At 46.5% G+C, this 15,304-nt stretch overlaps 1 protein-coding gene across 2 annotated transcripts in view; it reads left to right on the top strand.

The window, feature by feature from the left end:
- Nucleotides 1-15,304, top strand: part of ATG4C (autophagy related 4C cysteine peptidase) — an 85,843-nt gene that overhangs the window by 38,911 nt on the left and 31,628 nt on the right. For both annotated transcript variants that reach the window (XM_063939200.1, XM_063939199.1), the window contains exons 6-7: nt 2,842-2,912; nt 3,781-3,902. In XM_063939200.1, the coding sequence (XP_063795270.1) occupies nt 2,842-2,912; nt 3,781-3,902 (193 nt within the window). The remainder of the gene's footprint in view (nt 1-2,841; nt 2,913-3,780; nt 3,903-15,304) is intronic.

The following is a 15,304-nucleotide window of genomic DNA, read 5'->3' as shown; positions in this document are numbered from 1 at the left end:
TATATAGTTAAATGTGCAGCATGGCAAATTTCAATTCAAACATAGCACGGGCACCAAGGCCACTGTTTTTTCCCATATCAGGAGTGCCGGATGATTTAAAGATACCTCAATCAAAGAATGTATAGCTGAATAAACTATCTGCCCAAGGTTTTTTTTTTTTTCCTTTATCTCTCCAGCATGATTGATTTGTTGAGGAGTTTGGTAGATCAAGGGCATTTATTTTCCCGGATACTGTAGGTTAGTGCAGATAGAAGAAATCATTTAGAGGTGGTGCTTATATAATAAGGGGGCGGAGCAATACTTTTGCAGGGCTGCTTTGCAGTTGGGTGCTGCCTCGTTCCTGGCAGAAGTATTGAGTTCTCCTGCACCGGAGTTCCTGTAATCGCTCATCCTCTCTATACTTATGAGATGCACTTTGCACCATTCAGTTGCTGTTTTGCAGATTAGCACAGGACTAGCTGCACTTTGACAAATGTACAGTAATAAAGATTTCCAACACACAATACATTTGTAATATCCTCCAATTCCATTGATTGTTAGCATGTGACATTATACATGATGGAGTCACATTATTATGATCACCTCTTGCATGTAACGTCGGCAGCGCGTATCCCATGAAGTACGTCACGTGTTGTGCGCTGGCTTAGTGGGTATATAAGGTGTGTGATAGGCCATCTGCACACATATCACTCGTTGCTGTCATGGGTAAAAGGAGCCATTTATCCAAGTTGCAAAAAGGGATGATTAGCGGCTTTCGGGCCAAGGGTGGCAGTATGTCTGACACAAGGCAGTCTGGGAAATGTCCGCGTGCTGCTGCGGTGAAGGTGTATCGTGACTGGACAAGTGGCATTAATGTGAATAACTGACATGGAACATGTGGAGCGCCACGTGCCATTAATGTGAGATGTGAACGCTGGCTACGAAGGTGCGTGAGGGACGACCGACATGCTACAGTGGAGCAGCTCACCGTCACAATGAACCTGGGGGCTACCAGACGTGTGTCTACAACATCAGTTCAGCCGTCTAGCTGCTGTCCACGCTGCACACGGTGGTTACTCTGGCTATTACCTGGGGGTCATAATAATGTGACTCCACCATGTATTAAGTGCCAGCATTTTGCAGCTCTTTTCAGCCATTGTTTAACTGGCCACATCGGTTCCTGCCCCAAAGGAGCTTACAATCTAACGTGTCTAACATGGAGTGTAGATAAATAAGCCTGAAGTTTACATTTTTATTTTCCTATCGATTCAAAATAAAGCCCCTTTATCCCTTTAGTGACCCTCTGTCTCCTGTAGGATAAAGCCCAGTACCCACGGGCCGATTAAGGAGAGATGTGTGCTGAGCGAACCGCTCAGCACAGCGCGATCTGTGCTGAGCGTGCGGGGGGAGACGGGGGGCCGCTCACTTCACCCAGCGGGTGAAGTGAGCGACCCGCTAGATTGGCCTGCATGCAGGCCAATCTAGCAGTAGCGATAGCGATGTGCGGGGCCGCGCATCGCTATCGCTGAGGGGGCTACACACGGAGCGATCATGCTGAAATTCTAAGCAATCTAGTCAGATTGCTTAGAATATCGCTCCGTGAGTACCCCCCTTAAGTCTTAACTGGCGTACTGCTGTAGCTATAGTAAACGCCAGCAGAATGGTTGGTTGCATTGTGATCTTGTTTGCATTAGCTGTCAGGAGTTAATCATTTAACCAAATGATTGAAACTACTGGATAACAGTGAAGCCAGTAGCGGATCTTGCCACGGGCAAGCAGGACTTTTGCCCGGGGCGCCGCCTTCCGGAGGGCGCAGGGCGCCATCCGGAGGGCGCCGCACCAGGGCAAGATCCGCTGCTGCTGTGCTGCCCGCTGCCCCCTGCTGCCGCTGTGAAGAGAAACTAGACGCGTACGCGTCTAGTTTCCCTTCGTGGAGAGGTCCTTTGCTGTGCGGTGCGCAATGACGTCATCGCGCACCGCACATCATTTCACTCTGTACAGGGGGCGTAAATGACCACGCCCCCTGTACGTAGCCACACCCCCTATTGTCGCCCGGGGCGCACAGCGCCCAAGAACCGGCCCTGAGTATAAAACACTGCACCCAATGAAGGTCAGTTTAGAGTGGGAGGTCTGAGCAGGCCTTTGGGAAAAGGGGAGATGGAGGGGGAGGGGGGGGTGCGGGATGATAGACAGTGTCTAGTTAGACCGTCAACAGATAGACACCACATGTTAGACAGACATTAGGTCAACAGGGTCAAAGGTCGACAAGTACAAAGGGTCGATATGAAAATGGTCGTCACAAAAAAAGGTAGACACCATATTTTTTGCATCTTTGTGGTTTGTGTGGATAGTTTTGTCAACTGGGACCCACAATTGAAGAAAGGCATCCCCTCGCCACAAGGTTTATAACCGACTCTATGCCGACATGGATAGAAAGGGTATGAAATAGTCCAAAAACGTGTTAAAAAAAAAAAAAAAAAAAAAAAAAAGGGTGTACCTTTTTTATGTCAACCATTTATATGTCGACCTTTTGACCTGTCGACCTAATGTCTGTCTAGCATGTGGGGTCTATCTATTGACTGTCTAACTAATCTATCATCCGGATACCGGAGTGGGGGGTTAGGAATAGTAAGACCTTACTTGCCCGGGAATCGTGAAGGTTTGAGCTGGAATGGGGTATATTATCCAGGAATGTGTGTATGCAGGTTGGATTGGAGGGGGGTGGCGGGGCGGGGAATGTGCAGCCAGTGTTAGTGCAGGAAGTATGTATAGTCCACATATATTAAATTGCGCCCCCTTGTGTTGGTATTTGACTGTTAGTTGATATAAAAAATAACTAAAGCTAAAATAATCTATTTCTAGGAAAGCGATTGAGGAATCTGTGGACCCAGAGCTGCAAGGGATCTCCATTTATGTTGCTCAGGACTGTACAAGTAAGTAACAGCCTCTTACTGGAACCGTTTCATAAATCTCTGTTCCCACATTAAAGACAGAATGTTCTGATCCTGATCAGGCGTTATTTTTTTGGGAAAGAGTTTCAGCGTAGCCTAGACTGACTGTTATGTGAGGCACAAAGCTCTACCGATGATATCGTTCTGTTTCATATGTCAGTTCCACACATAAGTGGTTGATGGTAGATTACATTATTTATTAATCTTAAGGTTTCCTCCCACAATCCAAAAATATACTGGTAAGTTAATTGGATCACAACAAAAATTAACCCTACTGTGAATGTGTCTGTCTGTACATGTGGTAGGGAATATAGATTGTAAGCTCCACTGGGGCAGGCACTGATGTGAATGGGCAAATATTCTCTGGAAAGCGCTGCGGAGTATGTGTGCGCTATATAAATAACTGGTAATAAATAAAATAAATATCAGGGGTTTTTAATTTGTGTGCCGTGGCCCCCTGGGGTGACTCGGGGCCCTTGTAGGGGTGCCTTGGATTGGTGGTCCAGGACCAATTCAAATGATTTATGGTCAATGTAATAGGTAAAACCAGCGCTGGTGACTGCCAGTCATACAATATGTGGACAGACAGAAGAGAATCCTGTCCCTCACCACACGATAGAACCTAAGGATGACATATAAACACAATTTACTTCATTTAATATTTCTTTCTAAATATCTCAATAAGAAATTTTTGGCCTAGGGGTGCCGTGATTCCAAAAAGTTTGGGAACCACTGAGCTATATTGTTGTGACACATTGATACATCCGACATACATTGGCAATGTAGGAATTTCTGAAGTTTAAATCTATGCCTAATGGAAACTGGTGACCTATTTTCTTTATCTGTCTAGTTTACAGCAGAGATGTCTATGACCAGCACAATATCTCGGACTGTGAAAAATCCGTTCTCATTCTGGTTCCGGTGAGGCTCGGTGGAGAAAGGACCAACACCGAATATTTTGAGTTTGTGAAGGTGGGTTTAATGGGCTCTTATTCAATAAAGTTTGTTGAAAGTGGAATGTTCAGATGATTCGTGAAGGTCCAGTGTTACCCTGACATTCCGATGCAACTGTGTTTTATGAAGTCAAATATTACTTCCCCCGCCCCATTAGGCAGTGGCAAACGCAGGATTTCTAGAGGGGGGTTTCCAAATGCAATCCACAATCTCCCACTCTGCGGAACATGGAATACAGTATTAATATTTAACACAATAGATGGTCTATAGTATGTAGGCTGTTTCAATCATATTTAAATAATATTAATAAGATAAGTTGTCAGGAAAAGTTTAAAGATACCATAATAAATAAAGTCACTATAATAGCAATAATAGAACCAGTTCTGCACTTTCTAAGCACACATTCTCCCACCACATGGTAAGGCCCCTGTCTCTTTTTCCTGGTATCTACTCTGGTCCAGAGTCCACTGATTGTGGACTCGTACACACAGCAAACTGTGTGGAAGAAGCTACTACCACTGGCCACGTGCAGTAGCTCCACTCTGTCCCTCAAACTGCATGATGTGGCGGCAGCTATGGCAATCGTATTATATTTAGTTACTACTACTATTTTATTCTTGCATAATTTGAGCCACTTGCCAAGCAGAGGGGGGTTTCCAGGCAACCGGAACCCCCATCCTTGAGTTTGTCTATGCATTAAGCACATGACATTCCTCCCTATGGGATCTGATACAGATGACATTTACTTGGAATGCAGTTCTTTCAGCTGCTGGAACATCACCAGTCCTGAGCTTGTGTGCAACGCCACCAATTTAGTCTGCCAGGCTGTCAGTCACACCCCTGCCTTTCACAGAAGCCCCTCCCCCTATCGTGGCTCTTGTCATAGGAAGGAAAATACATGGCAATCCTATGTAATTACGTATAAGACATTCAGTTATTTATGTATCCAACTCGCAGGCTTTCCTATTAACTAATGTCGTAGTGGGTTTATCCGCTGTTGTTTATTTCCTGTAACGCCTGAGCCAGGTTTTCAGAAAACAAAACAAAAAAACTTTATTTCTCTAACGTCCTAGTGGATGCTGGGAACTCCGAAAGGACCATGGGGAATAGCGGCTCCGCAGGAGACTGGGCACAACTAAAAGAAAGCTTTTAGACTACCTGGTGTGCACTGGCTCCTCCCACTATGACCCTCCTCCAAGCCTCAGTTAGATTTCTGTGCCCGGCCGAGCTGGATGCACACTAGGGGCTCTCCTGAGCTCCTAGAAAGAAAGTTTATTTTAGGTTTTTTATTTTACAGTGAGACCTGCTGGCAACAGGCTCACTGCATCGAGGGACTAAGGGGAGAAGAAGCGAACCTACCTGCTTGCAGCTAGCTTGGGCTTCTTAGGCTACTGGACACCATTAGCTCCAGAGGGATCGACCGCATGGAACTGGCCTTGGTGTTCGTTCCCGGAGCCGCGCCGCCGTCCCCCTTACAGAGCCAGAAGCAAGAAGAGGTCCGGAAAATCGGCGGCAGAAGACATCAGTCTTCACCAAGGTAGCGCACAGCACTGCAGCTGTGCGCCATTGCTCCTCATGCACACTTCACACTCCGGTCACTGAGGGTGCAGGGCGCTGGGGGGGGCGCCCTGAGCAGCAATAAAAACACCTTGGCTGGCAAATATATCACAATATATAGCCCCAGAGGCTATATATGTGATAAATACCCCTGCCAGAATCCATAAAAAAGCGGGAGAAAAGTCCGCGAAAAAGGGGCGGAGCTATCTCCCTCAGCACACTGGCGCCATTTTTTTCTTCACAGTGCAGCTGGAAGACAGCTCCCCAGGCTCTCCCCTGTAGTTTGCAGGCTCAAAGGGTTAAAAAGAGAGGGGGGGCACTAAATTTAGGTGCAATATTGTATATACAAGCAGCTATTGGGAAAAATTCACTCAATATAGTGTTAATCCCTAAATTATATAGCGCTCTGGTGTGTGCTGGCATACTCTCTCTCTGTCTCCCCAAAGGGCTGTGTGGGGTCCTGTCCTCAGTCAGAGCATTCCCTGTGTGTGTGCGGTGTGTCGGTACGGCTGTGTCGACACGTTTGATGAGGAGGCTTATGTGATGGCAGAGCAGATGCCGATAAATGTGATGTCGCCCCCTGTGGGGCCGACACCAGAGTGGATGGATAGGTGGAAGGTATAAACCGACAGTGTCAACTCCTTACATAAAAGGCTGGATGACGTAACAGCTATGGGACAGCCGGCTTCTCAGCCCGCGCCTGCCCAGGCGTCTCAAAGGCCATCGGGGGCTCAAAAACGCCCGCTCTCTCAGATGGCAGACACAGAGGTCGACACGGAGCCTGACTCCAGTGTCGACGAGGTTGAGACATATACACAATCCACTAGGAACATCCGTTACATGATCCCGGCAATAAAAAATGTGTTATACATTTCTGACATTAACCCAAGTACAACTAATAAAGGGTTTTATGTTTGGGGAGAAAAAGCAGGCAGTGTTTTGTTCCCCCATCAAATGAGTGAATGAAGTGTGAAAAAGCGTGGGTTCCCCCGATAAGAAACTGGTAATTTCTAAAAAGTTACTGATGGTGTACCCTTTCCCGCCAGAGGATAAGTTACGCTGGGAGATATCCCCTAGGGTGGATAAGGCGCTCACACGTTTGTCAAAAAAGGTGGCACTGCCGTCTTAGGATACGGCCACTTTGAAGGTACCTGCTGATAAAAAGCAGGAGGCTATCCTGAAGTCTGTATTTACACACTCGGGTACTAGACTGAGACCTGCAGATAGTGCTGCTGCAGCGTGGTCTGTAACCCTTTCAAACAGGGATACTATTTTGCGAACCTAAGACGTCGTCTTATATATGAGGGATGCACAGAGGGATATTTTGCCGGCTGGCATCCAGAATTAATGCAATGTCCATTCTGTCAGGAGGGTATTAGAGACCCGACACTGGACAGGTGATGCTGACTTTAAAAGGCACATAGAGCCTTATAAGGGTGAGGAATTGTTTGGGGATGGTCTCTGGGACCTCGTATCCACAGCAACAGCTGGGAAGAAATTTTTTTTTACCTCAGGTTTCCTCACAGCCTAAGAAAGCACTGTATTATCAGGTACAGTCCTTTCGGGTTCAGAAAAGCAAGCGGGTAAAAGGCGCTTCCTTTCTGCACAGAGACGAGGGAAGAGGGAAAAAGCTGCACCAGTCAGCCAGTTCCCAGAATCAAAATTCTTCCCCCGCTTCCTCTACGTCCACCGCATGACGCGGGGGCTCCACAGGCGTAGCCAGGTACGGTGGGGGGCCGCCTCAAAAATTTCAGCGATCAGTGGGCTCACTCACAGGTGGATCCCTGGATCCTTCAAGTAGTATCTCAGGGGTACAAGCTGGAATTCGAGGCGTCTCCCCCCCCCCCCCCCCCCAATTTCCTCAAATCTGCCTTGCCGACAACTCCCTCAGGCAGGGAGGCTGTGCTAGAGGCAATTCACAAGCTGTATTCCCAGCAGGTGATAGTCAAGGTGCCCCTACTTCAACAAGGACGGGGTTACTATTCCACACTGTTTGTGGTACCGAAACCGGACGGTTCGGTGAGACCCATTTTAAATTTGAAATCCTTGAACACATACTTAAAAAAAAAAAAAAAAAGTTCAAGATGGAATCGCTCAGGGCGGTTATTGCAAGCCTGGAGGAGGGGGATTACATGGTATCTCTGGACATCAAGGATGCTTACCTACATGTCCCCATTTACCATCCTCACCAGGAGTACCTCAGATTTGTGGTACAGGATTGCCATTACCAATTCCAAACACTGCCGTTTGGACTGTCCACGGCACCGAGGGTCTTTACCAAGGTAATGGCAGAAATGATGATACTCCTTCGAAAAAAGGGAGTTTTAATTATCCCGTACTTGGACGATCTCCTTATAAAGGCGAGGTCCAAGGAGCAGTTGTTGGTCGGAATAGCACTATCTCGGGAAGTGCTACAACAGCACGGATGGATTCTATACATTCCAAAGTCACAGCTGGTTCCTACCACACGCCTACTGTTCCTGGGGATGGTTCTGGACACAGAACAGAAAAAAGTGTTTCTCCCGCAGGAGAAAGCCAAGGAGCTGTCATCTCTAGTCAGAGACCTCCTGAAACCAAAACAGGTATCGGTGCATCACTGCACACGAGTCCTGGGAAAAATGGTAGCTTCTTACGAAGCAAAATTCCATTCGGCAGGTTCCATGCAAGAACCTTTCAGTGGGACCTCTTGGACAAGTGGTCGGGATCGCATCTTCAGATGCATCGGCTGATAACCCTGTCTCCAAGGACCAGGGTATCTCTACTGTGGTGGCTGCAGAGTGCTCATCTTCAAGAGGGCCGCAGATTCGGCATACAGGACTGGGTCCTGGTAACCACGGATGCCAGCCTTCGAGGCTGGGGGGCAGTCACACAGGGAAGAAAATTCCAAGGACTTTGGTCAAGTCAGGAGTCGTCCCTACACATAAATATTCTGGAACTGAGGGCCATTTACAATGCCCTAAGTCTGGCAAGGCCTCTGCTTCAAAACCAGCCGGTACTGATCCAATCAGACAACATCACGGCAGTCGCCCATGTAAACCGACAGGGCGGCACAAGAAGCAGGATGGCGATTGCAGAAGCCACAAGGATTCTCCGATGGGCGGAAAATCACGTCTTAGCACTGTCAGCAGTGTTCATTCCTGGAGTGGACAACTGGGAAGCAGACTTCCTCAGCAGACACGACCTACACCCGGGAGAGTGTGGACTTCATCCAGAAGTCTGCCAACTGTTGGTAAACCGTTGGGAAAGGCCACAGGTGGACATGATGGCGTCCCGCCTAAACAAAAAACTAGATATTGCGTCAGGTCAAGGGACTCTCAGGCAATAGCTGTGGACGCTCTAGTGACACCGTGGGTGTACCAGTCGGTTTATGTATTCCCTCCTCTGCCTCTCATACCAAAGGTACTGAGAATAATAAGAAAACGAGAAGTAAGAACGATACTCGTGGTTCCGGATGGGCCAAGAAGAGCTTGGTACCCAGAACTTCAAGAAATTATATCAGAGGACCCATGGCCTCTACCGCTCAGACAGGATCTGCTACAGCAGGGGCCCTGTCTGTTCCAAGACTTACCGCGGCTGCGTTTGACGGCATGGCAGTTGAATTCCGGATCCTAAAGGAAAAGGGCATTCCGGAGGAAGTCATTCCTACGCTGATAAAAGCCAGGAAAGAAGTAACCGCAAACCATTATCACCGTATTTGGCGAAAATATGTTGCGTGGTGTGAGGCCAGGAAGGCCCCAACAGAGGAATTTCAGCTGGGTCGTTTTTTGCACTTCCTACAGTCAGGAGTGACTATGGGCCTAAACTTGGCTTCCATTAAGGTCCAGTTTTTCAGCTCTGCCGATTTTCTTCCAGAAAGAACTGGCTTCACTGCCTGGAGTTCAGACATTTGTAAAGGGAGTGCTACATATTCAGCCCCCTTTTGTGCCTCCTGTGGCACCTTGGGATCTCAATGTGGTGTTGAGTTTCCTAAAATCACATTGGTTTGAGCCACTTAAAACTGTGGATTTGAAATATCTCGCGTGGAAAGTGGTCATGTTATTGGCCTTGGCTTCGGCCAGGCGTGTGTCAGAATGGGCGGCTTTGTCGGGTAAAAGCCCTTATCTGATTTTCCATATGGATAGGGCAGAATTGAGGACTCGTCCCCAGTTTCTCCCTAAGGTGGTATCAGCTTTTCACTTGAACCAACCTATTGTAGTGCCTGCGGCTACTAGGGACTTGGAAGATTCCAAGTTACTGGACGTAGTCAGGGCCTTAAAAAATTATATTTCCGGGACGGCTGGAGTCAGGAAAACTGACTCGCTTTTTATCCTGTAGGCACCCAACAAAATAGGTGCTCCTGCTTCTAAGCAGACTATTGCTCGCTGAATTTGTAGCACAATTCAGCTGGAGCATTCTGCGGCTGGATTGCCGCATCCTAAATCAGTAAAAGCCCATTCCACGAGGAAAGTGGGCTCATCTTGGGCGGCTGCCCGAGGGGTCTCGGCTTTACAACTTTGCCGAGCTGCAACTTGGTCAGGGGCAAACACGTTTGCTAAATTCTACAAATTTGATACCCTGGCTGAGGAGGACCTTGAGTTTTCTCATTCGGTGCTGCAGAGTCATCCGCACTCTCCCGCCCGTTTGGGAGCTTTGGTATAATCCCCATGGTCCTTTCGGAGTTCCCAGCATCCACTAGGACGTTAGAGAAAATAAGATTTTACTCACCGGTAAATCTATTTCTCGTAGTCCGTAGTGGATGCTGGGCGCCCATCCCAAGTGCGGATTGTCTGCAATACTTGTATATAGTTATTGTTAACTAAAGGGTTATTGTTATGAGCCATCTGTTGAGAGGCTCAGTTATGTTTCATACTGTTAACTGGATATGGTATCACGAGTTATACGGTGTGATTGGTGTGGCTGGTATGAGTCTTACCCGGGATTCAAAATCCTTCCTTATTGTGTCAGCTCTTCCGGGCACAGTGTCCTAACTGAGGCTTGGAGGAGGGTCATAGTGGGAGGAGCCAGTGCACACCAGGTAGTCTAAAAGCTTTCTTTTAGTTGTGCCCAGTCTCCTGCGGAGCCGCTATTCCCCATGGTCCTTTCGGAGTTCCCAGCATCCACTACGGACTACGAGAAATAGATTTACCGGTGAGTAAAATCTTATTTATGCTCTCTATTCATATATGTGAAGATAGTAAATATATTTTATGGCCTGCATCATCAGTCTATTGATCAGATTCAGTGACCAAGAATATGGGCAGGCTGTCACAGCAATAATGTCACCTAGAGAACCGTATCACAATGGATTTATGATGATCCCAAGTCCTTCTTCTGAGACACTGCAGGAAACTCTGTGTAACATCGAAGTGACAAATGCGTAATATAGGGATTTTCTGCATCCAACGTTCCCATGAAGGCTGCATTTTCCGCTGTCCAATTAACCAGATTTAGACCTTGTTGACCACAAATTGCAACATGTGCTGCAGGTGGGGCAGATGTAAGATGTGCAGGGAGATTTAGATTTAGGAGGGGCGTGTCCAAACTGTACTCTAACTTGCAGTGTATTTGTGGGCTACATGCAAAAGCAGCCAGTATTTACTCTGCATGCAACTAAATGTTTTTATTTGCACCACTTGCATTGCAGCATGGTTTGTCCAGGTGAGCAGTGGCTCTTTCTTATGGTATTTCCAAATTCGAATCCGGCCCTAGGTGTAGGTGTGGTGTGATGGCGGGTATGATGCCCTGTCCGATGAGATGCAAAGGCCCAAACGGAGAGCGTGCTGCCTGGTGGGCTCAGGGAACAGGTTACCCTGCTTATGATTGGTATACGGTGTTGCTGGGTGTTACTATGTGTCAGCGGGTGGACTGGACAATATGTAAACTGACCTTTTAAAGGACAGTTTAGGAATTACCTTTTTTTTTTAAACATTAGGCAGCGGGTAATATTTAAGATGGGTTCTTCTCGTGTCAGGTGGTACCATCCTAAATTGCCCAAGGGAGAATACGGATTCTCCTGCACTTGTCACTATGGCAGTGAGAGAAGACTCTGTTACTGTAATGACTACACTAGGAAACACTCTGACACCAGTGCTGACCGGTGAGGGAGAATGGTCGTTGGGTAGGTGTTTTGGTGAATACAGGTGCCTTTGATGTAATCTTGGCCAACACATCTGCTTTTTGTCACTCAACTCTGCAATTCCCACCCAGCAGTATATTGTAGTAACCTGCTACCCATATGGCCGCCACATAAGCTAGAGAGCATCGCAGAGACCGCCGTATTATGCAGAGAGCGTTGCAGGGACTGCCGTATAAGGTAGAGAGCATCGCAGGGACCGCCGTATAAGGTAGAGAGTGTCGCAGGGACCGCCGTATAAGGTAGAGAGTGTCTCAGGGACCGCCGTATAAGGTTGAGAGCGTTGCAGGGACCGCCGTATAAGGTAGAGAGCGTTGCAGGGACCGCCGTATAAGGTAGAGAGCGTCGCAGGGACCGCCATATAATGCAGAGAGCGTCGCAGGGACCGCCATATAATGCAGAGAGCGTCGCAGGGAGAACTGCTAGGCTGGTCAGTGGTTTTTGTTATAAGGTTTTTAAAAAAGGGTTATCAAATATGACTGCCGTATAATGCAGAGAGTGTCGCAGGGACTGTCTTTTATAATGCAGAGAGCATTTTCATTAACGGCCTAACAGAAGGTCTAGAGAGCATGGTGTCAATTTTTGCAGATGATACCAAATTATGTAAGGCTATAAATACGGAAGAGGATGCTGAGTCGCTTCAGACCGACTTAGTTAAATTAGAAGCATGGGCAGACAAATGGGGAATGTGCTTCAATACAGACAAGTGTAAGGTAATGCACTGTGGTAACAAGAACAAAAATAACACCTACATACTAAATGGGGTAAAATTAGGGTATTCTGTACTGGAAAAGGACTTGGGTGTTCTCATAGATAGCAAACTAAGCAGCAGTACCCAAAGTAGGACTGCAGCAAAGAAGGCTAATAAGATATTAGCATGCATAAAACGGGGAATTGATGTAAGGGACGAGAGTGTTATACTCCCGTTATATAAATCACTAGTGAGGCCACACCTTGAATACTGTGTACAATTCTGGGCACCATACTACAAAAAGGATATCCTGGAGCTAGAAAAGGTTCAGAGGCGGGCGACCAAACTAATTAAGGGCATGGAGACGCTGCAATACGAGGAAAGGCTTGCAAGGCTAGGCATGTTTACATTGGAAAAGAGGAGACTAAGAGGGGACTTGATCAACATCTACAAATATATAAGGGGACAATACACAGATCTTGGGAGGGACCTGTTTTTGGTTAGATCAGCACAGGGGACTCGTGGACACTCGCTCAGGTTAGAGGAGAGGAGATTCCACACAATACAGCGTAAAGGCTTTTTCATAGTAAGGACGATACGTGTTTGGAATTCCCTGCCTGAGGGAGTTGTAATGGCGGAATCTGTCAACACCTTTAAGAATGGTTTAGATAAATTCCTAATGGATAAGGATATGGTTTTGGTGGGAAGGGTTATGGTGCATAGTCACGCACTATAGTTACTATAAAAAGAGGGATAAAACGCAACAGCTGACTTCAGCATCAGTCAAAATTTTAGACCAAAATAATCCTGCATAGGAAACCACAAATATGTTGAACTGATGGACAATTGTCTTTTTTTCAACCTTGGATACTATGTTACTATGTATTGTAATAAGCAAAACTACTGCTTGTGGCCACCAATCATAAAATATGTGTACAAACAGAAGCAAATCTTGTTCATCACCACATAATTGAACCTAAGGATGACATATAAACATAATTTACTTAATTTAATATTTTTTTTTTCTAGGTTTCTCATTAAGAAACTTTTTTTGCCTAGGGGTGCTGTTGAAAAAGTTGTTACTCTAGGGCACCATGATTCAAAAAAGTTTGGGAACCACTGGATTAACCCCTTATTCTTATTACCGACCATAAACCATGCCCACCCACCCCTGTACCGTAACAGTTTACCTGTTGGTGATGTAATCTGTTCCTCCTGTTGCAACCACACAGCTCTGCTCAGGAAGCAGCTACCTGTCAGGCAGGTCCCTCCAAAGCTGCTGTCAGTGGAGGAAGGACCATGTAGAGTATGGGGAGAAAAGGGGCCTTGGCAGGGAATAACCATATGCTGCCTTCCTCTCTGACTGCTCCCCCCCCAAGATCGCGGTTGCAACTGCCAGCTGGAGAAGCAGGAAACTCTAAACCCAGTATTAATGGACATGTCCTAAACTTTTGTTAATGTCCTGTAACATGTGGATGATTAGTGGACAATTAACTTACCAAAAGTCTTGGTGTATAGATTGCATGTAGGACAGGGACATGAACACTCGCCACACACGTGTTGCTGGTAAGTTACAGCATGCTCCTGAATGAGGTATAGTCGGCCTGTAGCAGGTTTTTGGCCAGCACATGCAGTTGGAGACCATACATGGGTAAATTATTAGCTTCCACATTTAATAGAACCCCAATATTGCATTTGCAGTCCCTATTATACATTACAGTTTCTCATAGACTACACATTTACATGGTTAGCCTGGAGATTTAATAAAGATATATAGCCCGCTCCATGGAAACTCAACACCAGCTTGTTGAGCGTTATGTCTATAAGGTAGCTGGAGTGGTGTAGACTGGAGATACAAGTTCCAGGCAGGAGTGCTACAGGATACCAGTGATGATGGTGCGATCACTTCCTGTTTATAGAAAACAAAAAGTCTCAACTAGGTATCATCATCAGGAAAAGCCCTGGCTTCATGTAATGCCTACATTGCACTAATAACCTCACTACATAGCCTTCATGTTCCATTAGGTCGTCGGGGTCAAAAGGTCAACATGAAAATGGTAGACAGTATAAAAGGTTGACGGGGTCAAAAGGTCGACACGATAATGGTCCACACAAAAAAGGCAGACACCATTTGTTTTGGATTTTTGTGGTTTGTGTGGATAGTTTTGTCATCTGGGACCCCCAGTTGTAGAAAAGCATCCCCTCGCGGGGCTCGTTGCACTTGCCACGCTTCGGGCTCAGTGGCTCGCCGCAAGGTTTATAACCGACTCTGTGCCGACATTGATAGAGAAGGTATGAAATAGTCCAAAAACATGTAAAATAATAATAAAGAAAAAACCTGTCTACTTTTTTATGTCGACCCTTTTCATGTTGACCTTTTGACACTGTCGACCTTTGGTACTGTCTACCTTTTTCATGTCGATCTTTTGTACTGCCTACCTAATGTCTGTCTAACATTATGGTGTCTGTCTATTGACTGTCTAACTAGACACTGTCTATCCGTCATCCGGATACCTTAAAATAAATGTGAAAGGAATAATGGATACATATGATGAGGAAGGGAGTTCAATATTCGTCCCTAAGATGCTGAGAGAAGCAAACCTTTTTGACAGTAAGGTTTATATGATAACCCAGAGGTGCATTATGGGATATAAAAAAAAAAAATATCTATACTGGGAGTACCCAAGCTGACCATGTAAACCGCTGAAAGCACCAACCGTAGACAGATGGTCATCAGAACTGGACCATGAAGCAGTAGAAGAAGGTGGCCTGACCTGATTAATCATGGACGATGTGTATGTGTGTGTCATTTACCTGGGGAAGAGATCGCACCTTGATGCACCATGGGGAGGAGGCAAAATGGGGGAGGCCTTTTGATGCTCTGGGCAATATTGTGCTGGGAGACCTTGGCTCCTGCCATCCATGTGGATGTTACTTTATCACATACCTATCTACTTAAACATTGCTGCAGACCAAGTACACCCTTTCATGAGAACGGTATTCCCTGATGGCGGTGGTCTCTGTCAGCAGAATAATGCGCCCTTCCCCACTGCACACATT

Source organism: Pseudophryne corroboree, chromosome 9, assembly GCF_028390025.1.
Source record: "Pseudophryne corroboree isolate aPseCor3 chromosome 9, aPseCor3.hap2, whole genome shotgun sequence".
NCBI classification, from domain to species: Eukaryota; Metazoa; Chordata; class Amphibia; order Anura; family Myobatrachidae; genus Pseudophryne; species Pseudophryne corroboree.
This window is presented reverse-complemented; position numbering and strand designations above follow the sequence as displayed.